The 26143-nt window shown below is 60.7% G+C and overlaps 1 protein-coding gene and 1 long non-coding RNA gene across 2 annotated transcripts; one reads left to right on the top strand and one right to left on the bottom strand.

Annotated features, from left to right (window-relative positions):
- The first annotated feature begins 35 nt into the window (after nucleotides 1–35).
- Nucleotides 36–2769, top strand: LOC139187398 (uncharacterized). The gene is made up of 3 exons (XR_011570963.1): nucleotides 36–270; nucleotides 554–723; nucleotides 2576–2769. It is a non-coding gene; the product is annotated as an uncharacterized lncRNA (long non-coding RNA).
- RTN4RL2 (reticulon 4 receptor like 2) lies at nucleotides 2725–19767 on the bottom strand. Its single transcript, XM_019975367.2, has 3 exons — nucleotides 19382–19767; nucleotides 12482–12960; nucleotides 2725–4084 (listed from the first exon to the last, which is right to left on the bottom strand). Exons 1-3 carry the CDS (start codon nucleotides 19410–19412, stop codon nucleotides 3335–3337), a joined length of 1260 nt encoding a protein of 419 aa, XP_019830926.2. The 5' UTR covers nucleotides 19413–19767; the 3' UTR covers nucleotides 2725–3334.
- Nucleotides 19768–26143: the final 6376 nt, after the last annotated feature.

Below are 26143 nucleotides of genomic sequence, written 5' to 3'. Positions count from 1 at the left end.
TCAGCAGCTCAAAAAGCAGGGCTGACAACCCTCCCCCCACTCTGAGTGTAAGAACCTTAGAGGTTTAAGGGCTTACGGACCTTGTCATCTGGTGTCCTTCTCTGCCTCTCCCCACCCAGTAGGAGAGATGCTCACGCTCAGGTTAGGATTCCTGCGCCTGACTGTGATACCCACAGTGGCCGGTAAGGGGCAGCCACCTCCTGGGAGCCGGCCCTAGCCTGAGCCTCTCCCAGCAGCTTTGAAGGAGGAGAACAGAACCCCACGGCTGAGGTCAGCAAGATGGAGATTTGGCCTTGGGGAGGGGCTCTGGACTCTGTTATCTGAGGCAGGGGGCGAGGGTCCCATGTCTGGGGAAGACTGAGGAACTTTAGGAGAGGTGCAAAGTGGATTTGTGGTGTTCACATTCACGGTAATGGAGGGCCCACATGGTGCAATCTTTCCAGCTGGAGTGAAGGTGTCGGGGGGAGGGCAGGAGAGAAAAAGATAGAAAGCGAGGACCGGACGCTGCAGGGCCTCCGAGGCTTTGCTAAGACATTTTATCTTTAACTTGCAGGGGAACAGGGAGCCCGTGGTACGTGCCTGAGTAACACAATGACATAATGCGAGTTCTGGTCTGATGGATCTGGCCAACATGGGCCCGTGGAGTGGGAGGCAGGGAGAGATCGAATGCAGGAAATCGGGAGAGGAGGTTACTGCTATTTTCTTCCACATTCTAGGCATGAGGTAATGAGGAGATGCATCAGGCAGGGAGCCGGGGCTGCGGCGGGGGGAATGGGAAGGAAGGGCTGGGCGGGGGCTGCGGGGGGACCGGGTGGGTGAGCTGATGGGAGATTCAAGGAAGAAACGGAGGAGCTCACCGCCATGGGTGTCGGGCAGCCGGAGAACACAGAAAGCAGGGAACACGGGCTGGGGGTGGGCACTCGGTGTGGGGGGGGTGGTCCAGGAGGTTCCTCTCCGGGCTGGGAAGTGTTGCACAAACCCCCTCCCCTCTCTGAGTGGGCCTCCACTGCCCTCCTCGGAGCATCCCTGGGGGGTGGACCGGAGGGCCTTGCAAGGCCCTCCGGTCTCAGAGTGTGCGGCTCAGGCTTATCTGTCTGTGTTGTCTGGGGAGGCTGGGGTCTGGGCATGTGAGATCTCGGGGTGGTCTCTGTGCGAGCACTCACGGGAGTGGCTGTGCATGCCGTCAGTATTTGGGGTGCATCTGCCTGTTTGTGGGGCCCGTGGGTGTTGGCGTGCCTGCACGTGCTCTCTCTCGCTCCGCGTTGGTGCAAGTGTGTGTGAGCGAGCGTGTGAGCGTGGGTGTACACGTGATGGGCGTCCGTGGGTCTGTCTGGGCGGGTGGGGGCGGGGGTGGGGGAAAGTGGCCTTGCTGTCGGCTTTCTCCCGAGGCTCACACACCCCCCTCGCTTTCACCGTTCTGAAATAGCATCTGGACCAAAAGCCCATGAATATTTCACGACGATAATTCTGTGACCTGGACAGCCTGCTTCTGATTTACCAGCATCCTCCCCCCTCCCCCTCCCTGCCCAGGCCCCAGTGGTCTCTCCTCCTTCAGAGCTCTTGCAGGCTGGCCCCCTAAGCCCACTCATCAGCCTCCTCAAAGCCAGCATGACAGGCGCCCCCGTGAGACCCCAGATTCAGCACTCTCCACTGCACCCCAGCCTCACACCTTTATCCAAAGTCTGCCTGCTTCAGGCCTCAGATGGTAACTCCTGTTCCATCCTCCACTCTCTGCCAGCCTTCTGGGACCCCTGGCCAAGGCCACAGGCCCTCAGTATCCTTAAGCCCTGGCACCACGGTATCCTCTTTCCATCCCCAGCTTCCAAGTTACATTCTTAACCCTAAATTTAAACCATCCAAGTCTCCCCCAATTGCTTCTGGCAGACGAGACTCACCCAAGTCCTCAGCCAAGGCTCTCCCCTTTCCCTAGCCTCTCCTCCACACACCGGAAAGAAGCTTCTCATCATACCTCAAGTGAGCAAGACACCCCGACTTGGGATTCTCATCCCTCTGATCACCAAAATCCCTCGGCTTTTCCACTAACCCTCTTGGAGAACTGCCTCTCTGACCGGATTCCTCCCTGATGTCTTCTGCCTCACAGGAGCCAAGGGGAAAAGCCCATTGGCCTACAGGGTTGCTGTGTACAGCTGTGCAGGTTGCACTCTGCACAAGGGCCGAGTGTGAGCTGAACTCCAGCTTTTTGCTGTTTGCTAAAGTGTTTGCTGCAGTCTGAAGCTGTGTTGCCCTAAGGAAGAGGTGTCTTTTTCAGGTTTACCCAAAGCCATGTTTGGGCTGGCTGTGACCATCGCTGCCCATGTTATCACTCCTCCTTGCAGGGGAAAGTGAGATGCTGCTTTTTCCTTCCTGAAGGAACAGGGCCTGGGAGATAACCATTAGCCAGGCTGGAGGCCTTCCCCAGGTCTGGCTTCATCGGCACAGACAACTCAGGGTCGGCTGCAGCCGCTTCTCCTGGACAGATGAGGAGGCGAGGTGTGATCAGCACACTCCTGGCTTTCGGATTTCACCTGACCTGCCCGGGGCTCCACAGTCACCCACTTCTTCCTCTGCCTTTCAGTTTCTTCTCGTAGGGGAAACAGCAGGAAGCACTTGGATGCTGTGGAATGGCTCCTGATTGCTGTCTAACTCTCCCGGCCCCTGAAAGCGTGATGGTTCTAAGCCCTTCTCCCACTTTTGAGATCCTGAGCCAATAAACTTTACAGGAGATAAAATAATAGAATTTTTTAATAAACTTTTTTCCCCCCAAAACAATGTCTGTTGATCTTCACCACACAGGGGCCATGGTGGAGAGGAACGTTCTCTCCAGGCACCCTCAAAAGTGTCCAGGGTAGACTTAGGAGAAAAGTATTTCTCCAGTGTCGGGAAGTTGAGGCGAGGGGCGAGGATAAGCAGAGGCCTGGGGCTGGCCTGACGTCCCCCCAAAGGGCTCCGGGGAGCGGCGCCCTTCCCGGAGCTTACGAGGGCTCTGCTGGTGGGCGCTGCTCCGCAGACAAAGCTCCTCTACCATAGGCGCTGGAGGACGGGGTCCGCGGCGGCCCGGGGTGCCCACTCAGCCTCGGGATGGGCACGGGTTGACGGCCGGAGATGGGGAGAAGACCCCGGCCATGTCTTCGGGTGGCTGGGCCACCAGATGTGCGCCTCGGGGGCTGCCATCAGCCGGCGGCCCGGGAGGCGGGGAGAGGTGGCCGGATCCCTGGGGATGCGAGGCACTGGGAGAAGGCAGGCCGCCAGCCCGAGGTGGGGACTGGAGATGGAGGATGAGGGGCGGGGGTGGGGGGCCGGGGAGACGCTGGCTGCTTCAGTCTCAGCACCGCGGTCAGAGGTGGTGGGGCGCCAGGATCAACAGGCAAAGCAGCGGGGCGGCGAGCCCGGGAGCGCGCGCAGGGGCGCGGGAGTCCGGGGGCGCCTGGCAGGCGGCGCCGGGGCACGTCTGCTCGCCCCGCCGGTCCTCGCTGCCGTAGCCGCCCCAGTAGTCTTCCTCGGTGGGCGCGTCGCCACCCGGGCTCCCCCGCGCGTCCTCGGCGGGCAGGTCGCGGTAGAGGGTGGAGGGGTCGGCCGGCGGTGCCCCGGCCTCGGCCACCCCGTACAGGTGGTTGGAGGAGCTGTTGGCGCGCGCGCGGCCCCCGGGCCGCGTGGGCGCGGCCGGCGGGCAGGCCTGGAAGTCGGCCTCGCGGAGCGCGCGCAGGTCGCGGCCCCGGCGCTCGGGTGGCGAGGCGCACGTCACGTCGGAGCTGGACACGCGCGCGCGCTGGAACCAGGCCCAAAGCGGCCGCGCGCGGCAGTCGCACGCCCAGGGGTTGGCGTTGAGCCGCAGGAACTCGAGCGACGGCAGGTCGGCCAGCGCCTCGCCGGGCAGCGAGGCCAGGCTGTTGTTGAACAGGTAGAGGATGGTGAGGCGGCCGAGGCCGCGGAAGGCCGCGCGGTGCACGCCCTGCAGCCGGTTCCCGTGCAGCAGCAGCCGGTCCAAGCTGCCCAGGCCGCGGAACACGTGCTCCGTGAGCAGCCGCAGGCGGTTCCCGTGCAGGAAGAGGTGGCTCAGGTTGGCCAGGTCCGCGAACAGGTCATCCTGGGGCGGGCACGGGGGAGAAGAAGACGGATGAGTGTGCCTGAGCCGGCCTCGGAGGGCGTTAGGGAAGGGCGGGGAGCAGCGTGGCAGACCAGGAAAGGGTCCGCCTTCTAGAGTCCTGGGTTCGAATCCTGCCTCCTCTAACCTACTTGTGCGGGGAAGGCAGTGTAGTTCTTATAACTTTGGGGTGCATCAGAATCCCCTGCGGATCCCTGATCCCCGCCCCGCCCCCCAGTTCCCGATTCAGCAGGTCTGCGGTTGGGGTCGGGGCAGGAGCCCTGCGATGCTGCATGTCTTCACGAGTTCCCAGGTGACGCAGACGCTGCAGGTGGGAGGGCCTCACTTGGAGACGGGAACTTACGATTTGGTTGAGCATTTACCTTGTTTCATTTTATCTGCACATCTTACAGACTTCCTGACTCCAAATCCTGGCCCTACTATTAACTGACCCTTGAGCAAGTCACTCAGTATCCCTGTGACTCAGTCCTTCGTCTGTAAGATGTGGTTAAATGAAACAACAGGTATTGATATATGGGGTGGGCATTGCCTGAGTTAGCCATTATTGTGAACTTGGCCAGCAATATGTCTCCTCATCCATAAAATGGGAGTGAGTGTACCTCCTCCTGGGTTTGTTCTGAGCCTTAAAGAAGACAATCCACGTGCGGATGAGATGGGTGAAGTCCGGGTTTAAATGCAGCTTTGCCCTCTTTGCAGCTGCGTTACCTTCCCCAAGTTATTTAGCCTGTTTCCTCAGTGTGTATAACTCAAAAGAACAACTCTTTCAGCAGACTGAGGGGGGGGGGGGTTACATGAGATCCGGTAACCATGTGGTACCCAGTCAGCACACAGACCACCATCAATAAATTATGGTTATTATGACAGTGGGGGCTTCCTGGGTAGTCAGTGATAAAGAATCCACCTGCCAACGCAGAAGACAAAGGTTCGATCCCTGGGTCAGGAAGATCCCCTGGAGAAGGAAATGGCAGCCCACTCCAGAATTCTTGCCTGGAGAATCCCAGCCTGGTGGGTTACAGTCCACAGGGTCACTTTAGCTACTAAACAAGAACAACATTATGACAACAGGGTCTTAGAATTAGGTCCCATCCCCTGTCCTTTAACAGAGGACCTTCCTGGAGCCTGAAAGTTCTGCTACTAGGCTGGGACATTAAGGGGACCATGTCAGCTCCACCCCACAGGGACAGAGGGGCTGTGCCCCCTGCCCAAGGCTGGAGAGTCTCTGAATCGGATCCTATTAGTGCTGGAAGGGCCCTGACTGTGGTTCCGGGAGGGGAAGGGTGGGGTGGGTGTGCTCCATGGAGGGGAGCTAGCAGGGGCCTGGGCTCTGTATTTTAGCCAGTTCACCAAGGTATTGGTGATGGGCAACCTGGTTAGGGAGTGACTGCTTCTGGGTGCACCAGCCCAACCTACCTTTTTTTTACAGAGAGCACTGATACCCAGACAGATGAAGGGCTCGCCAGAGAGGCGGCCAGAGCCCCAGTCCTGAGGTACCCCACCTTGTGGAAGACACCACTGTGGTCCGCAGACACAAGGGGTCTGGTTCTGGGGGACAGGAGCATCCTACACCCTCAAGCCAGCTCCCCCTGGATTCCCGGTTCCTGGCAGTGGCTTTACCACTGAGATGACCCCCCCAGCGGCCCCCCCACCCCACCGCCAGGCGCCGGGTCTCAGGCTCTCAGGCGGGGGGCGGGCGATGACTCCCAACCCACACTCCCCCCCCCACCCCACCCCGCCTCCACCTTCCTGTGCTCCCGCGTTGTCTCGCCCCCTCCCATCTGGCTTCCGCCCTCTCCGCTACAGGAACCGCGGCTGCCAAGAACCCTCCTCTCGGCCGCACCGAGATCCGCCCCCCTCCACCTTGAGGCTCCCTGCCGCCGCCCCGCCCCCTGCCCCGCTCAGGTCTCCCTCCAGGGGCCTCGAGCTGGTCCAGCGGGCCCTGGCGTCTTTGTCCTTCTCTTCTCGGCTCCCCCAGGGCGGGGGCTGAATGCCTTCCACTAAGGAACACCTAATGAGCATTTCTCTTTTTAATGGAGCGTCAGCAAGAGTAAGATGGACCCAGAGATGCCGGGTCCAAGGATTGATATGGGAGGGAGGGGTACAGAGGGCAGAGGTGATGGGCACTTCGGAAGCTTCCGGACGTCCGGAAGGGGCGACCCAAGTTCAGAAACCCCAGGGAACTCAAGCCCCCTTGACCCGCAGCCCGTTTTCCGCTACAGAATTCCCTGAATCCAGTCTCTTTGTCTTTCCCCCCGAAAGTCCTGCCCCTGCCCTTTCTGAAACCCAGCCTTGGGGGGTACCCGCCGCCCCCGCCCGCCCGATCCAAGCTGTTGCCAAATCCCACTGCCACTTCCTAGGCTGCAGCTCTCAGATGCAGCCCTTCCCCTCCCCGCTGTGAAAACGGTTCTCTGTGCATTAATAAGCTCTTGACTTTCACAGCCCTCGCCCTCCCCCACCACCCTCCCTCTCACCCCCTCCCTCTGGGCAGAGAGCATCTGCTAAAGTCATCCTCTTCCATTTCGGAAAAACCACATTTCTCTCGCAACCCCCCCCCCCCACCCCCCGCCCCGCCCCGGCCGGTTCACAGCTCTCTGCATCCATTTGGAATCTCAGCGCAGCGTCCCTGCCCCCTTCCCTGGTCAGCATCCTGTTCTTAACCTTGCCTCTCCCGGTCCAGCCTCCAATCAGCTGCTGGGCTGTGTGACCTTGGCAGCTGCAGGCACCTCTCTGAGCCTAAGTTTTTTGTTTTTTTTTTTAACCCCCATCGGTGAAACAAGGGACTTGAGGTCATTGATCATTAAGATCCATCCTCATCTGATATTAATGAGCAAGAGAGTCCTGGAACGTACCTCATTCATTCAACAAAGCTGGCTGAGCGTCTGCTCTGTGCCAGGCACCCCCACGGACGGCTTCACCCATCTACCCCGGGAATCATCACCATCATTTGCGTCAGCAGCTGAGTAACCGAGCGCTTACCATGTGCCAGGCTCTGTGCTACACAGATCCCATGTAGTAACCGGATCCTCAGAGCCCTGTGAGGCAGAAAATATCCTCCCCCTTTCAGAGGTTAGGGGAGGGAGGCTCGGAGAAGGCAGGTGGCTGGCCTAGTGCAATGCCCCATAGGAAGTGCCTTGCAGACGTGAACTCTGGAGCCAGGCCTCCGAACAGCTGCACTCTGGACTGAGACAGACCCGAGTGATTCTAGGCTGTGCTGCTCATGAGCTGAGCAGCCTTTGACGGGATGCCTTAACTTCTCCGAGCTTCGGTGTCCTTAGCCATTGCGTGAGAGGAACGATGCTTACTCTGGACAGGGCTTCCCTGATGGCTCAGCGAGTAAAGATTCCGCCTGCAATGCGGGAGACCCCAGTTCGATCCCTGGGTTGGGAAGACCCCCTGGAGAAGGAATAGGCTACCCACTCCAGTATTCTGGCCTGGAGAATTCCACGGACTGTATAGTCCATGGGGTCACAAAGAGTCGGACTGACTGAGCGACTTTCACTTCACTTCATTGGACTGGGCATGCGGAGCCCTTTTCAAGCAGCATCCCTTTTAATCCTCACAACAGACTCCTGGGGTTTAGGGCATTGTCCCTGTTTCACGGATGGGTCCGTTGAGGCTCAGAGCGGTTAAGTAACTTGCCCAAAGCCACAGGGCAAATGAGACCTGCCTGATGGAAAGACTGCTCTTTTGTGGCACGAAGGCTGCTCTAATGATTCAAAAAAGGGTCGGTGTGTCTATCACTCAGTCCCACTCCAGTAGGAATGGCGCTGCAGGAGAGCAGGGAGCCTGTCCTCGGTCACGTCTGAAGCCCTGGCACCCAGGACGCAGCCTGGCGTGTGCTCAGCGGTTAGCTGTGAGCAAGGTGCCTGCCACAGGCTGCCTCAGGGTGGGACATCAGGGAGAACCCTCGACCCCGTTACCAGCTCCACCACCCTCCTCCTGAGATGCTGTGGTCCTCTTCCCTCCACCAGCGCACCCCTCCTGGGTGGCCCGGCACCATTGCAGGTCATGCCTGTACCCTAGGGACCTCACCCCCGCTCGTGCGCCCCACCTGCCTGTGGCATCTCCCGGGCTAGTCTCTCCGGGCCATTCACAGGCAGAGGCTGCCTCCTTCCCATTTGTGAAGGGCCAGGTATTTCCTTCCCATGACGCCTGTGCCATTCAGGCCAGGGGCGTACAGAACCGGCACGCCCCATTTTAGAAGAGCCCAGCACTGCTGAAGGTGCCCCCTGCCCAGGTCGTTCCTGACCCCTGGCCCCAGCTGCCATTTGTGATGGCGGGTCAGGCTTTGACGACCAAACTGATTCAGCACGGGACTTTACAAATACGAGTTCATTGACTCGTTACAGCTGTTGATGGAAGGTATTCTTTTTTTTTTTTGAAGGTATTTTTTTTACTAGTCCCATCTTAAAGTTGGGAAAACTGAGGTTCAGAGTCAGGGGCACCAACTTGCCGAAATCAAGTTGGAAAATAACAGAGCAAGGATGCAAACTCAGGTCTGCTGACCCTAGATTCCCTAACCTACTGGAGTGCAACTGGATGGTAGAGACACCCGGCTCTTTTTTAATCGTTAAAAAAGATTTAATCATTAAAAGATTTGATCATTTTAAAAGCCTGCATGGCATAACCGACATATATTGATAAGGAGGTCAGGGTCTCAGTAATAGTGGTTGTCGCACTAGTAATAATTAGCAACAATAATAATCATAGTGCCCATATATTGATGTGGCCCTGTGCTAAATTTTATTTTCTCTTATTTGGCTGCACCATGTGGCACACAGGATCTGAGTTCCCTGACCAGGGATCGAACCTGTGCACCTTGAAGGGTAGTGCTAAGTGTTAAGCACTGGACTGCCAAGGAATTCCCTACATTTTAATCCTTACAAAACTTCTTAGATCAGTATTGATATGATTAAGTAGTATCATGATTGCCAGAGAGGAAATGCACTTGGAGAAAGGTTGAGTAATTTGTCCAAAGTCACATGTGCTCCAGGATTTGAACTCTGGTCTGGCAGATTCTAAAGCGTGTGCTTTCAGAAATAAGCCCACTCTGCTGCTCTTATGAGTGCCACCGCCCCACACCTGGTCAGACCCCCGTGGAGAGTTCTGAGTGATGAGAACAGCCTGAAATGTCATCAGATCACGAGGGTTCGCGCTCCTCGGGTCTTCCTGGTGGTGCAGCCTCAGAAACGTCATTCTGTGCCCCTGCTCCCCGCTTGCTGTGAGGCCTGTAAGGCTGAGATCGCGCAAGTCCCTAGGCACTGGGACAGTGTTTACGAGACTTTGGGACAAAGTCTTTGGGACCCTCGGTCTCAGCTGCCTTATCTGTAAGGAGGTGTGAACAATCCCCAAACAGGGCTGCAGAAATGAGATGAGGTGACCAAGTTAGGAAGGAAACCGTGAGGTGCCAAGTTAGGAAGGAAAAAAAAAAAAAAAGGAGTGTTCTGGCACCCACCCGTGGTCTCAGCAGAATCCTTGAAGTTGACCCATATCTTCAGGATAGGGCCCAAGATGAGCCATTTCACCGAGACCAGTATTCAATGAGGCGGGTTTCTCTTTTTAAAATAGTATCTTAACAAGCATTTATAGCATGCTTACCGTATGCCAAGCCCTATCTTAAGTGCTTTACAAATTATTCATGCGCTTAACGCTTCTGAAATCCCTAGGAGATGGATGCTATGACTACTCCAATTCTACAGATGGGAAAACTGAGGCTCAGGGAGGTTATAAACGTCACACACTTGTAAATGACGGAGTTGACACCTGTAAAGTCCTTAGCACAGCACCCGACACTTAGTGTGCCCACTAATGGCTTGTTGTTTAGTCATTAAGTCCTATCCAACTCTTTGTGACCCCATGGACTGTAGCCCGCCAGGCTCCTCTGTCCACGGGATTTCCCAGGCAAGAATACTGGAGTCGGTTGTCATTTCCTTTTCCAGTGGATCCTCCCGACCCAAGGATCGAACCCACGTCTCCTGCAATGGCAGGCGCTTTCTTTACCACTGAGCCACTAGGCTGAGGGCTAGTGGGCTGCTACTATCAGTATTTATGCAATAAATATGCTTGCAGTGCAGGAGACCTGGGTTGGGAAGATTCCCTGGAGGAGGGCATGGCAACCCACTCCAGTATTCTTGCCTGGAGACTCCCATGGACAGAGGGGTCTGGCGGGCTACAGTCCATGAGGTCACAAAGGGTCAGACACGACTGAGCAACTAAGCACAGCACACGGAGTAAAAATAAAACACAACATACTTTCCCAGCGCACGATCTATTTTACTTCCTGTCTCTCCCCGCCCCTAGACTGCTCTCCACAAAGGCAGGAGTTTCCTCTGTTAACACTGCCCTTTTTTCACCAGCAAGCACTTACTTGGTGCTCAATAAATGCTGGATTACTATTGCTATCGTTACTGTCACTATCAGCATCAGATGCGCACGGTGCTGGGCAGTCAGGCCCCAGCCCGGGGTGAGGAAGGAGAAGGGCCGTCCAGGTGGGTGTGGGGAGAGGGTCGCAGCTGGAAATCCAGAGGCCTGAAACTGAGAGGGAGGCTTTTCTCCTCGGATGGTTTGCAGGGCCTGCTATTGCTTCCTGGGGAAACAGTGGGAGGACTTGACTGTCAGACAGTCAGCATAAGAACAACAGGGAACAATAGATCAATAATAACAACAATAAATAACAATTACTGTTATTCCTTCCTTTTTCTGAGCATCCATTTCCCAGCAACCTCACAGCTCATCACCCTTTATTGTCTCCTTCTCCCATTGCGCTGAGACAGTAGGTTTGGGGGGATGGGATCCCGGAAGGGTAGGGTTTCCCCTGGTCTCGGCACCCAGTGAGCGGGAGCCTCCTGTGGGGTGCCAGCTGCAGTGGCTCTGCCCTCCGTGTCCCCCTGCCCGTGACGTGGGAGGGCGTGTGGGTGGGCGAGAAAAGCCGCCACGATGCCCCTCCGGGCTGCACTGCCGCGAAAAGGCAGAGTCCCCCGGAGGCAAGGGGGAGAGGAGAGATTACGGGAAGAGACACACACCTCCACCCAGACAGACTTGGGGGGGTGTGTGTGGAGTGGGCGCGTGAAGGGAGACAGACAGAAGAGGCAGAGGCAGACAGACGGGGGAGGCGAGTCAGTGAGCAAGATGGAGAGGGGCTGCGAGGGAGAGACAGACAGACAGCTAGTCAGACGGGGAGTGGGGAAGCAGAGAAAGATGGAAGGGACAAAGGAAAACCCTGGACCAGGGGGAGGAGCAGAAGCCTTCAGAGGGGAGCGAGATGCTGAGAAATGGAGGGAGGGGCTTAGACACAGAAGGAGGGGCCGGGACAAGGAGGGAGGGGGCGGGACACAGAGGAAGTGGACGAGACACGGAGGGAGGGGCCGGGACACGGAGGGAGGGGCCGGGACTCGGAGGGAGGGGCCGGGGCACGGAGGGAGGGGCCGAGACACAGAAGGAGGGGCCGGGGCACGGAGGGAGGGGCCGGGACACGGAGGGAGGGGCCGAGACACAGAAGGAGGGGCCGGGGCACGGAGGGAGGGGCCGGGACACGGAGGGAGGTGGCGAGACACGGAGGGAGGTGGCGGGACACGGAGAGAGGGGGCGAGACACGGAGGGAGAGGGTGGGACACGGAGGGAGGGGGCGGGACACGGAGGGAGGGGGCGGGACACGGAGGGAGGTGGTGAGACACGGAGGGAGAGGGTGGAACACGGAGGGAGGGGGCGAGACATGGAGGGAGGGGCCGGGACACGGAGTGGGGTGGTGAGACACGGAGGGAGAGGGTGGGACACGGACGAAGGGGCCGGGACACGGAGGGAGGGGGCGGGACACGGAGGGAGGGGGCGGGACACGGAGGGAGGGGCCGGGACACGGAGGCGGGTGGTGAGACACGGAGGGAGAGGGTGGGACACGGACGAAGGGGCCGGGACACCGAAGGGGGGGGCAGGACACGGCGGGAGGGAGCGAGACACGGAGGGAGAGGGTGGGACACGGAGGGAGGGGGCGGGACACGGAGGGAGGTGGTGAGACACGGAGGGAGAGGGTGGGACACGGAGGGAGGGGGCGGGACACGGAGGGAGGTGGTGAGACACGGAGGGAGAGGGTGGGACACGGACGAAGGGGTCGGGACACGGAGGGAGGGGGCGGGACACGGCGGGAGGGGGCGAGACACGGAGGGAGGGGGCGGGACACGGAGGGAGGGGCTGGGACACGGAGGGAGGGGCCGGGACACGGAGGGAGGGGCCGGGACACGGAGGGAGGGGGTGAGACTGGGACGAGATGGTGAGACACGGAAATGCTGAGCAATGGAGGCGCTGGGCGCGAGGTAGGGAGGGTCCCGGGGGAGAGAGGCGAGCAGGAGAGGACTCCCGTGTTCGCGTCCGCGCGCGCCAGGCGCTCACCTGTAGGTGGACCAGGCTGTTCTCCTGGAGGTAGAGGTACTGCAGGCTGACCAGGCCGCGGAAGATGGTGCCGGGCAGGCTGCTGAGCTGGCAGCGGTAGAGGTGCAGCGACTGCAGCCGCTCCAGGCCCTGGAAGGTGTCGGGCTCCAGGGAGCGCAGGTGCCGGTTGTCGCCCAGGTCCAGCTCCTCGAGCGCCTGCAGGTGGCGGAAGGTGCCCGGGTAGATGGCCGAGAGGTTGTTGGAGAAGAGCCACAGGGTGAGCAGGCTGGGCCCGAAGGAGCCGGGCCGCAGCGCGCCGATCAGGTTGTTCTGCAGGAAGAGGCGCTGCGTGCCGGGCGGCAGGGCCCGCGGCACCGCGGAGAAGTTGTTGGCCTGGCAGCTCACGGTGGGCGGCGCCGGGTAGCAGGTGCAGAGCATGGGGCAGCGGGCGGCGGCGGGGGCCGCGGCCAGGAGGAGCAGCAGGACGCAGGCCGGGGGACCTGCGAGCAAATAGGCGCTAGGCGGGCTGCCCGGGGCGGGGGGGGGGGGGTGGGTGGGGTGGGGGGCGGCTAGCAGACCCCGCCCACCTACCGGAAGGGGACCTGCGGGGATGGGAGAGGGGTGGGGGCGGGCGTTGGGAAGGCTGCCAGGGGGGGTGCCAGCCACAGGCCCGCCGGCCCACCTACCCCTAAGCGGACCTGGGCCGAGAGCCTTGCCTTCCTCGGTTGGGGGAGGCTGGGATTCGGGGTGCAAGAGTTGCAGGAGGCCCTGGTCACTTCCACCGACTTCCCTGGTGGCTCAGATGGTAAAGCGTCTGTCTACAATGAGGGAGACCCGGGTTCGATCCCCTGGGTGGGGAAGATCCCCTGGAGAAGGAAATGGCAATCCACTCCAGTACTGTTGCCTGGAATATCCCATGGACAGAGCAGCCTAGTAGGCTATTGTCCATGGGGTCGCAAAGAGTCAGACACGACTGAGCAACTTCACTTTCACTTTCTGGCCACTTACACTTTTGGAGGCTCCCGGTACATTAAAATAAATGCTCAGAGGACACTCTGATTATGTTGAAAGTTGTTTGGTGAGCGGCATCTACTTTCCTTCCCGTTTTCACTGTGGTGGGTCTGGCGGTGACTCTGGTCTCGGGCCAGTCGTCAAGAGTGGCCCAAATGTCAGGTGAGGACCAGTGCTATGTGGGCCGGGGGTTGGGGGGCAGCCCTGTATGACGTTCCATACAGCAGGGGTCCCCACCCAGGACCTAAGGCCTGATGATCTGAGGTGGAGCTGATGTAACAACAGCAGAAATTAAGTGCACGACAAGCCTAACGCGCTTGCATCATCCCCAGACCACCCCCTCTCCTGGTCTGTGGAAGAACCGTCTTCCATGAAACCGTCCCTGGTGCCGAAAGGGCTGGGGACGGCGGCTACACGGGGCTTTAGCAGCAGCCCTGTCCTCTCCACATTAGATATGCAACACTCGTCCCCTCTTACGAAAACCAGAAGGTCTCCAGGCATCATCGCCAGTATCACCTGGGAAGAAAAACTGACCCCATTTGGGAACAGGTGGAGCTAAACCGAGTGAGTCTAACGACCTCTGGCCCCCTGGTGACCGCGGGCCTGCTTCCTCACCTCTCCACTCTGGTAGGGCTCTCAGGGGCCAGGGGCAGGGGGTCTCTCCCTGCGGCCAGCAGCCACCTGCAGGAGAGTGGGGGTGGGTGTCCTGGAAGAAATGCCACTTCTGGGCCCTGCCCGGGCAGAATCAGCGCCCCGAGGGCGACAGCCCAGGAACCTCACTTTACACCCCAGGCTCTTCTTCAAAGTAACTTTAAAAAAATTGTTTTTTTCAAAGTAACTCTTGAAGCTTGGCTATGATTCAGACAGAGAGGCAGGCCCAGGGACTTGGGGGCTAAAGAGTCACGTCTAGACCCCCACGCCCCTGAGCGCCAGCGGGGCGGTGGGCCCCTCGCCCATCCTGACCCTGGCCTTCTGACACTGACCCTCACTGCAGCTGAGGAAGTTCTGGAGCCACCTTGACCTCTACCCTTGATCCTGGCTTCCCGACGACTCTTGGGATTTTCTTCTGGCAGGTTTTGCAGCCCCCAAAGGCCAGATGCTTATCCTCTGGGCACACAGGGAAAGGGCACCCTCTGCTCCAGGCAGTGTGCTAGGCCTGGAACGGCCGAAGACCTGCTCCCTGGGACGCAAGGATCTGAGATCCTGGGCCCTGGGGTGGGGGGGAGAGACTGAGGGGGTCCATGCCTTCTGCTGACCCCAGGTGTCAGAGGCGTGAAGGCGTGTGTGAGCCAGGTGCTCTGTACATGTAGCACTCCTGGGCCCGGGGTGGCACACGGCGCGCACATGAGTGCACACGGCACACACACACAGGGTGGCATACGGCACACACACGGGGTGGCGCACAGCGCACACACGGAGTACACACGGTGCACACACGGGGTACACACGGTGCGCACACACAGGGTGGCACACGGCACGCACACAGAGTGCACACAGCACGCACACACGGCACACATGCGGGGTGGCATTCGGCACACACACACAGGGTGGCACACGGCGCACACACGGAGTGCACACGGCGCGCACACACGGGGTGGCATACGGCACGCACACACGGCACACATGCAGGGTGGCATTCGGCACACACACACACGGGGTGGCACACGGTGCACACACGGAGTGCACACGGTGCACACACATGGCGTGGCACACGGCACGCACGCAGGGTGGCACACGGCATGTACATGGAGTCCATACGGCACACACGAGGTGGCACACGGCACACACATGGAGTACACACGGCACACACATACACAGGATGGCACACGGCACACACATGCAGGGTGGCACTCGTCACACACGGAGTCCACATGGCACACACACACAGGATGGCACACAGCGCGCACACACACAGAGTGGCACACAGCGCACACACGGCGCACACACGACACACACACGGGGTGGTGCAGGGCGCACACACGACGCACGCCCCGGGACAGCACACAGACCACGTGCATGGCGCGGATGTCAGGAATGCTTGGTGAAGCCTCCTCCCTGGAGGATGGCAAAGGCGCGGTCGTCCCCGGCTCCCGGCCCCCCGCGAGCGTGCAGGTGTGTGCCTGCGGCCCCCCGCGTGTGTGAGTGCCGGGCCCCGTGCGTGTGTGGGCCGGGTGTGATGTAATACTCAGTGACACAGCCGCCGCTGTTCCATTCGTTCACACCACCTCCGCGCTGCTGGCCCTTCTCACCCCTCCCCCGAGCGGCGTTTCACGATCACTCTCTCCTCCCGGGGTTTCTGGGAGCCACGTGGGCTGCAGGGGTGCGTCTCTCGCCCCTCAGCCCCACCAGGCAGGGGTGGAAGCCTGGGGGGGAGGGAGTTTCACGAGGGCTGGGCTTTGGGGCCCAGGACAGCGGTGCTCAGAGCCGGGCAGCCCTCCAGGCTCATCCAGGTTCTGGTTCTGCTGACCTGCCAGCCGGGGATCCGAAAGGCCCAGTGCCTCGGCCAAGGTCACACAGCAGAGTGGGGCAAGCACTGGAGTGGAGGGGCCCCGTGGCCGGCCAGGGCCGTTCCCTTCCTGGTGGGGTCCCCCTCCGGCTCCCTTCCCCAAGGACTCGACACCAGAGAAAGCCATATCCCTCGCTGAGCCCTTAATCCTGCGGCTGATCCATCACCTCGCAGCGTGTGTGTTCAGAAAGCCGCCAGCCACCACCCCCCACCCCACCCCCTGTCCCCCCAGGATTATGGAGCTCTTTCCCCAGCCTCCTGGTCGACTGTTCCCCCAGGAAAGGCAGAGGGAACAGGAGAACCCCCAGAGAACAGGGGGACAGAGAGAGCAGAGAAGCCCCAGGAGAGATGGGCCAGTCCCCAGGGCACCAGGGTCTCCTCCAGCCTGGGGTGGGGCAGGGGGCTCAGCATGGACCCCCTCAGTCCCTCTAGCCCACACTTCCCTGCCCCACTGCTGGCCCCCGTCGCCCCCATCATCCCGGCCCACCTCCCCATGGCCTAGTGGTGCCCCCGTGGCCTCTCTGATGGAGGGCCCTGGGCAGGGGCCCCCGTGACAGCTGCTGCCTAACGGTGACTCTGTTGCCATTTCTGGCCCTGGCTGCCGCCATGCAAGGCAGCTGAAACCCAAGGAGCCTCATCCATAATTCAGGCTGCGGCTCACACTGGAAGCCAGGCGCAGGGGAGGCTGGGGGGCTCTGGGCTTCTCTGCCCCCAGGGCCTGGTGAGCAGTGTCTTTCTCCCCCCCTCTGCCCCCCGCAGCCCGTGCTCCAGGTCTCTGGCTCACCACCCCCCTCCCTGCCCCCTGCCTCTCCCCACCAGCACTCCATCCCCCCCGCAGGCCCCGCCTTCTCCCCCAAGGACCACAGGTCCACTCCGGGCCTCATCTCGTGCATCCCTGGTGACCACTGGGGCGAGAGGCACAGAATCTCAGAGCAGGAACAGCGGACACTTCGTCAGCCATCAGGGGCTGACCCCTTATCTCAGTGGCCACGCCATCAGTGAGCAGCCCAGGCCCTCATCCGAATCTCAGTCTGCCTTCAGCCCCTTTCTCCAAGGCTCCATCTGACTCCCCACCATTATCTGGGCCAAAGAAAGCCCATTCCAACAGCTCCCCCCACCCTCTCTGCTCATGTCATCCTATCTTTTCTCTTTTTCATTTTTCACTGAAGTCAGTAGGTAGGTGATGCTCAAGTTGCAGGGGAGCATAGAGCAGTGATGGGCAGAAACCATCTGTGACTGAACACCTACTGTGTGCCAGCCACCGCATTTGGAGACGTCTTTGTGCACAGAATCAACACAGCATCACCCCCATGAGACCAAGATTCTGGCCCCCATTTGCAAGCGAGGACAGGGAGGCTCTCAAACGTGAAATGAGTTGCCTCGGGTCGTGCAGCTGGTACAAGGCAGGACCTGGATGGGACAAGTTCCTGTCTAAAGGGACTCTCTGACCTTTCTCTGGGAGACCCCACGTCAGCCACGGAAGCCACCCCTGTGTGTGAGAGTTGCTGGGCTTGGGGGAAAGCGAGGATGGAAATTGAGCCCAGGTGCACAAGGCCGGGCCAGCAGTGATGCTGGTTCTGTTTGCCTGTCCAGGGTCGAGGCGAGGGGGGAAGCCGGGCTTTCTGCAACTTTGGCTCCCTGGGCTCCAGGCTCTGGTTGTTCGAGGTGACATCCCATCCGAGAGGCGGGAAGAGAGGCCCGTGTCCAGAAGATGCGGCCAGAACTGACCCGGGGAGGGAACGGAGAGAGATCGGAACATGGCACCGATCCCGGAAGGCAGAGGGGCCCAGAGCCAGAAATGATCCATTCACCGAGGGCCCATTGTCAAGGACGCCGGCGATAGCCCTGGGGCGTCAAGGCTCCCAAAGTCCTAGGCCCAGGAGTCACCCCTTGGTCCAGAGATCGATGCAAGAGAAGAAGCTGGAGGAGGAGGTGGGGAAGAGTGGCCCCAGGGAAAATGCTCCCTGGGGAGGGAGTCCAGGCCTGGGGTTCTGACACCCAAAAAGGCGGCAAAGGGCTGGGGCCTGCAGGCAGATGCTGAGGAGGTAGGGGCCGAGGAGGTGGGAGGCGATGGCGTGACGCAGGGCCCGGGACGCACTGGCGCGGGTGACGGAGGTTTAGAGCCGCTGCAAACAGCTTCTCACTCTGCCAGAATGTAACACCCCGAAATAAGCAGCCACGGTGGTGGCGGAGACGGCAGGCTCCTCCTCCTCCGACGGCCGGAGGGGCCCAGAAGTATAAATGGCAGCGTGCGGTCAGCCAGGGCGCCCACCCATGGAGGCTGCCGCCTCACACAGGTGGCTCCCCCAAATCCCCCTCACAGCTGCCTTCCCACCCAGAGCCCGCAGCGCAGAGCCCGGGGCGAGGGGCTGGCCCGCCGGCCACTCCCTGCGAGGAGCGGTGTGACGGGCAGGCGCTTTGGAAATGGAGGGCTCCCCACGTGGACGTGCTCACCAGAAGTCTCTTTGTCTCTCTCTCCCCTTCCTCTGCCTCCTTCCTCTCGGCCCTTCCCAGCCCTCGGCCCTGTCCTGATCAACCCCGACCGCTCTCTCCTTTCTGGTTTCCCAAACCCAAGCCTGGAGCTCACGGTCCCCTGTCCCTGACCCCGCACCTCCGTCCACCGCCCCGTCCTCCTCTGCTCGCCGGCTGTCTGCTCACACCCCGCGCCCTCGGCATCCCTAGATCGCAGTCCTCAGCGCCTTCTCGTCCCTCCCACCCCCAGGAGCCGGGCCCTGACCCTAGTGGTCTGCCCCCCTCGCCCCTGACCCGGCCTCCCCTCTCCCCGCCCCCGCCCCTCCGTCCTCACCGGGGTCCCCCTTCCCTCCCAGCTTTCCTGTCTAACCTTTCTTCCGCCCCCTCCTTGCTGCCCTCCGCGGACCCCTCTCCATCTCTGGCTGCTCCTTGCCTGCCCCTCGCTGCCAGCCCCTTCCCAGCCCAGCCCAGCCCCCGGTCCCTGGCCCACACCCTGGTCGGTCGGCCACACCTGTCCGTGGAGCGATGCCCTTTCTAACACACACCCCCCTCCCCGCGCTGTCCTACCGGGGAGGGCCGTTGGGGTCGCCCCCGACCCTCCCAGACAGCGCCCTGCCTTCACCCCCCGTCTCCTCCCGGCGACTGGAAAGTGCTGAGGCACCGGGCGCCAGAAGTTGCTGAGTCGGCGCTGCCCGGCCGCCTGGAGCCCTCAGCATCGCCCGGAGCAGGTGGGGCCGGGACGGCGGGACCAGAGCGCCCCCCGCCCCGGCCCGGGTCCCCCCTCGCTCAGGAGCGTCCCGCCCTGCCCGGCGGGCTCCGGGGGCGGGGGCGGGGCCCGGGGCTGCGTGCTCCCCCCCACCCGCACGGCGGCCCCACCCGCGCGCCCTGGGGGCCGGGGCGTCCGGCTTCCCTCCGCCCGCGTGGGTCCCTACCTGGCAGCAGGCTCCCGAGCCCGGGCAGCATCTTGTCGCGACGCTCGGGGGAGGGGGGCGGCGGGGGAAGGGCGCCTCCACGGGCTCCCCGAGCCCGCCGGACGGACGGCGGGGGACCCCGCGGGGCTCCGGGAGGGCCCCGCGCGGCGTGGCCGGGCCGCGGCGCTCTACCCCGCGCCCCCCGGGCTGCGAGCCTCGGGAGCAGCCATCGGCCCCGACGGGGCTCAGCGGGGCGCGGCCGGGCGCGGAGGGCTAGGGCTGGCCGTAGACGCCCGGGGCCCGCGCCCCTAGGAGCGCAGGCAGCGCGCGGGCCCGTCCGTCAGTCCGTCGGTCCGCGCGCCCCGGCCGCTCGCCGAGCTAGAGTGCGGACGGCGAGGCTGCTCTTCCCACCGCCTCCTCCCCGCGCTCGCTGGCTCCGCCCTCGCCTCCCGGCTCGCCTGCTTAACCCTTGCCTGGCCGCCAGGAGGCGGAGCGGCTCCCCGGCCCCCGGCAGTCCGGCCCCCTCCCTTGTCTGGGGGGCCCAGAGGGCTGTGCTCGATCGCCCCGCTGGGCTGTGTTCGATCGCCCAGCTGGTGGGGGAATCCCCGCCTGAGGGGGTGCGGTCGTGTTCGGGAACCCCGTGAACTCGCCCAGTTCCCCCCCCCGCACCCCAACTCCCCCGAAGGGCTCCTGGGTCACCTCCGCCCGCCTTGCGCAGCCCGGGGCTCCTAAGCGCAGGCCTCGGACGCTCCTCCCTCTGGGGGAACTCCGAGATTCCCGCTTGGTTTCTGTTTCCAGACCCCGAGCCCTGTGTGTAAGAACAGTGTCAGCAAGACTTTGTGGGTGCAAGCTCCGGGCCACGTGAGCGCGCGCGAGCCAGGATGCTTGTGCAGGTGTGACAGGGCTGGCACGTGATCTTTCTTACGGGCCGGGGGGTGGCCTGGGTACCTGAGTGGGCGAACCGATGAGCCGCCGGGTGTTCCCCCGCGCGCCGGTCCGCGCGAATGGGGAACCTGGGGCCGGGGGAGTTTGGGTGCAGGCGAGCTTGTGGCCGGGGTGGCCGGGGTGTGTGTGCCCTGGCGTGTGTACGCCCCTTGATGCCCTCGCAAGCGGGGGCAAGTTTGGGTGCGCGAGGCTCTCCTCCGCGAGGGCGGTGGAACCCTCGCGCGGGCTTCCTTCTCAAGAGGGGTGTATTCCAACCTCTTCTGGACCCCCTTGCGCCCCTCATGGCCTCGTTCGGGGCGATCCCTGCGGGGCCGACACCGAAGCGTCTTCTCATAAAGGCGGCGGTGGGGTTCACCCCGGCCTTCACCTGCTCCAGGGCGAAGGGCACCTGGAGCTCGGGAGCGCCCCGGCGCGGGACGGGTGGGGGGCCCTCGGGGTCGCCGTTTCGGGGCCGCAGGTCGGGCTGGGGCTGTGAGCGCGGCGCGTACCACCGAGGCGGGCGGCGCAGGACCCGCAGGCATCCCGGACGGCACCGCCCGCGAGCAAAGCGACAGATGCCCTCGGCGCTCCGCCGGGCTCCTCCTCTCCCTCCCGGGCCAGAACAACAGCTTGGCGCCTGGCATACAGTCGGCGCTTTATAAATGCTGATCTCATCTTTCCATTCACTCTCGGTCCGTCCGTAATCTCGTGCGTCCCTCGTTCCCGTCCGATTCCTCTCCTTTCTCCCCCGACTCTTACATTTCACGGTCCCGGTCCCCGTCCCCTCCCATCCTTCCCCGTCTCCTTTCTCTCTCCCTCCCCTTCCGCGTCCGCCTTTCTGTCTGTGTGTCTGTCGCTCGCCTCCGGTCCTCGTGACCCCGTCTCTCCATCTCTGGGTCTCGTGTCTCTCTGTCAGCTCCCTTTCCACCCGGTTTCAGTCGCGGGCTCCCAGCGCTCTTGCCCCTCGGCGCTCGGGCGCCCCCCAGTTGGCTCCATTGTCTGCCCTTCCCCGGCTCCCAGCACCTAAATTTCCTCTCCCCGCGACTCAGACTTCGGGTAGGGTGGGAGTGCAGAGGGACGGCCCCGGGGCCCCTGTCCACCCCCCCCCCCTCCCCACACACACCCATCTCTAGAAAGCAGGGTCCCTGCGCTTCCCCGGGCCCACCCCGCGGAGCGCCCGCGCCCGGGAGGGGGGCCCGCAGAGGGAGGCGGGGAGGGAGTGTTGGGGGAAGCAGGGTGGGATTTGGCGGCCTTCCCCGGAATGAGCCGCGGCACAATCTGTCGCTGGGTTTGTTTGCCGAGCTGCCTCCGGAGCGCGGTGGGGCTGGCTCCCGGGAGCGAAATATCACACGAGGCGGAGACAGACGCAGAGGGGCGGGTGGGCGGCGGGCTGACTCAGGTGTGCGCTGTCATCGGTCCCTGGGCCGGCGCTCTTGGAGAGGGGGTGGTTGGGGGGTACCCGGGAGGACCCCCGACACTGGCGGGTCCCGGAGCTGGGAGGGGAGCTCCCATCCCAGGGTGACTTGCAGGAAAGGGGGAGCCCCTGCCAATGATCCCGGCCTGGGAGCCCCAAGAGACACCTCGAACTTGGGTGTGTCCCAGTCGGTGAACATTCCCTGTGCTCACGTACCCCACTACCCAGGCGTCGGTTGCCTATAATTATCTGCTGACTCACTACTTTCCCCTACTAAACCTCCAGCTTTTTGAGGGCAGGAAATTCGCCTCATCCATCTTTGCATCCCCAGCAGGTGCTCAATGAACAGGTCGGGTGGATGAATGGCGCGTGGGTGGGCAGTGGGGTCTCAATTTACAGGAAATACCATCTTCCCAGGAGAGCTTTCCCACCTCTTGTTCCTCCCATCCCTTAGGCCGTCCCCCCAACCCCCAGCCTCTCTTACAGACAGGCAGGAAATTGGAAACAGCTCTTCCGGAGGACCAGAGTCCTCTAGGTGACCCAAAGAGAATGCCTTCCTTCTTCTGGGGCCTCAGTTTCCTCATCTGTACGATGGGAGTATACCACTCACAGTTATGCTTCAGCTTACCAATAAGTCTCCAGCAAGTCAAGGTATGAGAAAGGGCTTAGTGAAACGAGGTTCTGCCTAGTGTTGGTGGTGGCAGCAGCTGTCGTTACTGTTTGGGTGGTGATCCTTAAGGTCTTTATCTCAGTAGAATCAGACACCCTGTGGGATCGAACTGAACTTCTGCGGTTCGAGGTTTGAGGATCTAAGGGATGGAAGCTGATGTGGGTACTCTTGCTTAGTTGCTCAGTGGTGTCTAACTCTACGACCTTTTGGATGAGTGGCCCACCAGGATCCTCTGTCCATGGGATTTTTCAGGCAAGAATACTGGAGTGCGTTGCCATTTTCCTCCTCCAGGGGGTCTTCCCCACCCTGGGATGGAACCCGGGTCTCCCTCCTTGCAGGCGGATTCTTTGCTCACTGAGCCATTGGGGAAGCCCAGGCTGATGGCCCTCGGGGCAAAGTGAAAGGGGGCATCTTATGCCGATCTGGACACCTGGCAGGGTTCTGCGGGGTGCTGTGTCCCCGGGACTTGGCACAGAGCTGGCCCGCCCTCTGGTGGCCTTAGGTGGATCTGCAGCCCCAAGGGACACCCAGGAGCTCAAGCAAATTGGCTGATGGATGGATCCCCACCCGCTCCGCCCTGCCCAAGGAAGGAGGGTTCCCTGGGTGGAGACCTAGGAGGTCACTTGGAAGAAGCAGCAGGACACGGACACAGACTAGATGGGTCTTGACTTCATCAACCAGTGCCCTCCTTTCAACATCACGCCTACTCTCAGTGTGACCCCCAGGGCCCCATCCCCTTTCTGGGCAACTCCATCTGGTGAGTTCACCAGAACCTTCCTGGTTCTTTTTCTCCACGTATTTGGCAACAAGGTGGGGTGGCTCAGTGGTCCAGAGCAGAGCTTTGCCAGGTGCTGTCCTGGCTCTGCTGCAGTCACAGCTAGATGACCTTGGGCTAGCAGTTAACATTTCCTAAGCTTCCGTTTCCTCCTCCGAAAAATGGGGGTGGAGGAGGGCAGCAAGCAATTGTAGTTCCCGGAACTTCCCTGGTGGTCCAGTGGTTAAGAATCTGCCTGCCTCACAGGTTGAATCCCTGGTCAGGAGAGATGCCACATGCCTCGTGGCAACTAAGCCTGTGAGGCCCTGCTCTGCAATAAGAGAAGCCACCACCATCAGAAGCCCGCACACTGCAGCTGGAGGGTAGACCCCTGCTCGCTGCAACTGGACAAAGCTCAGGAGCAACAGCAAATACCCAGCACGGCCAAAAATAAAAAAAAAAAAAAAGAAGAAATTAATGGGAAAAAAAAAATCAGGGAAACCTGGCGTGCTGCAATCCATGGGATCATCAAGAGTCAGACACGATTTAGCACCTGAACAAAAACAAGGAAAACAATAGCCGCTCCCAGCTCATCGGGTTGTTTAAGGATTAAATGAGACAAGGCATGAAAGAACCTAACAGAGAGCCTGATCCTATGCTCAATAAATTCTAAAAACATTCGTATTAATTTTCTTGCTTACCCTAACAACAACTGGAAGACATAGATGCTGCATTTCAGGGGCAGACAGTAAAGTTATGACCTGAAATCTCAGAGGTCCCAAGTGGCAGAGCCGGGTCTGAGAGTCAGTTCTTAGTTCGAACGTCCCACCCCACGTGTCTGACCTCCGCCTGTCCACCTGCCCCAGCCACAGACCAGGGCTGTTTGCCCGGTCTGTATTAGAAGCCTTAGGTTCTAGCTCGGACCCTGCCTCTGAATGGCTGTGTGATGTGGGACAGACAGCTATTGTCCCTGGGCTTCCAGCTCCTCCTTCTTTCAAAAGGTGCATCTTGAACTCAGAACTCTTGAAAAGTCTCGCAAAGCCATGACTGGGTGACACCCCACCATTGTGACTCAGGAATCAGAAGCTACTGAAAATGAAGCCTCTCAGCTAGATTCCGTGCTGCCCCCATCTCTCCCAGCCCTGGGGGTGTGACGGGGGCCCCAGAGGAAGATTAGAGTTTCTAGGGATCCCCACTCCCCCAGGCACTCCCACTGGCTGCCAGGCCTGCCCTGACCCTGTCGGTGATCGGCGGTTGGTGAGCGCGTACTCTGGAGGGAGGGAGAAACCGCTGCCCCTGCCCTTTGCACCCAGAACCCTTGCCAATGAGTCATGCGTCCTCCTCTGCCTGGCGTGCTGGGGACAGGGATCCTTTCTGAAACAGGAGACAAGGAGACTGCCCTGGTGGTCCGGAGGTTAAGAATCTGCCTTTCAATGCAGGGGGTGTGGGTTGCATCCCTAGTCCGGGAACCAAGATCCCCCACGTTGCTGCGCCTGTGCACGCTCGAGTCCACACACCGAAACTGGGGAAGTCCTCAGCCTCAGCGAAGACGCAGTGTCGCTAAACACACAAAACAAACACGGGAGACAACACCTAGACTAGATTGTTTAAAGGGCAAGGGTGTCAGAGTGCGCCTTCTCCCCTGCTTGGCCTCTAGGGTCTCTGTTCATCTACATCACTTGTGCTGATAACTGGCCTTTACTAACGACTTGCTTCGTGTCACGAATTTATGTGCACTGGCTCATTTAAGATTCAGAGCAGCTCAATGCACCGGGAGTCTATCGATGTCCGCTTTACACAGATGGAGATACAAACTCGGAGAGGTGCTACTGCCTTAGGTCTGGGCGAGAGGGGTCTTGCCCTGGGTCTCGTGCAGTAGAGGGTTTTGCTGTGGTCCTCCTCCAGCCAGCATCCTTCCATGGGGGGAAAGTCCAGAAACTAAGCAGCTGTGTCCTCGGAGAGTCTGTGTTCCCCTTTTACTTTTTATTAGTTATTTAGCTGTGCCATGTGACTTACGGGGTCTGAGTTCACTGACCAGGGGTTGAACCCAGGCCATCGCAGAGAAAGCCTGGAATCCTGACTGCGGAGCCACAAGAGAACTCCCTGGATTCCCCTTTGAAACCATGCTTTGGGCATCCAGAACCCTGGGATCTCCTGATCAAATGACCCGAGCCTACTTCCAGGACCTGTGTGGGCAGCTTCTCCATCTGCCTTTGCACCCTGTGTGTATCCCTAGATTGGCTAGGAGGCAGCTGTTTGGAGGGGCTGTGGGTGGAGCTTGGACATGTAAGAGGAATGTTAGGATACATCTGTGTGAGGCCCTGGCTTGGGATGGAGCTGTGTTTGGGAAGAAGAGTTGGCTGTATTAATGTAGAGAGCTCTGAGAAGTCAGTCATTCTAAACTTGAACTTAGCCGTCCAATGTCAGGTTCTTTTGAAGAACATGACAGAGTGATACCAGTGTGGTAGAAGGCTGGGGGTACCTTGTGGGCAGGGGCTGCCTGGCGTGGACCCTGCCAGTCTTTGGTACCAGAGCCTCTGTTTACAAAGATGAAGGGCAGCTGGACCAAGAGGTCATGTGGCTTCATCAGAGGTGTCATGACAAAGAAGCCTGGAGCTAGGCTCTGAATCCAGGTCTGTGTGAGTCTTTCTTTCCTTCACGACGCTGCATGCCAGTCCCGAGCAACAGTCAGAGTGTTGGCTCCCTGGGGTTCTCTCGGTTAGAAACCTGGGTCCTGAGCATCCCTGCTGGCTCAGTGGTAGAGAATCCACCTGCCGAGGCAGAAGACACAGGTTTGATCCCAGGTCTGGGAAGATCCCATGGGCCTCAGAGCAGCTAAGCCTGTGCACTACAACCATTGAGCCTGTGTTCCAGAGTCCGGGACCCGTAGCTACTGAGCGCACGTGCAGAAACTACGAAGCCCACACACCCTAAAGCCCGCTCTCCACAAGAGAAGCCACCACAATGAGATGCCCCTGCCCACGGCAACGAGCGAAAAGCAACAGCACAGCACAGCACAGC

The sequence above is a fragment of the Bos indicus genome, chromosome 15, assembly GCF_029378745.1.
Source record: "Bos indicus isolate NIAB-ARS_2022 breed Sahiwal x Tharparkar chromosome 15, NIAB-ARS_B.indTharparkar_mat_pri_1.0, whole genome shotgun sequence".
NCBI classification, from domain to species: Eukaryota; Metazoa; Chordata; class Mammalia; order Artiodactyla; family Bovidae; genus Bos; species Bos indicus.
Note: the sequence above shows the minus strand (reverse complement) of the source record. Positions and strands in the feature narration are given on the sequence as shown.

Excerpts from the sequence above, each read along its gene's own strand:
- RTN4RL2 (XM_019975367.2), bottom strand. The coding sequence starts at position 19,412 with ATGCTGCCCGGGCTCGGGAGCCTGCTGCCAG. Across the intron at positions 12,961-19,381 it reads GCTCGGGAGCCTGCTGCCAG|GTCCCCCGGCCTGCGTCCTG; the intron begins GTAGGGACCCAC and ends ATTTGCTCGCAG. Across the intron at positions 4,085-12,481 it reads ACAGCCTGGTCCACCTACAG|GATGACCTGTTCGCGGACCT; the intron begins GTGAGCGCCTGG and ends TGCCCGCCCCAG.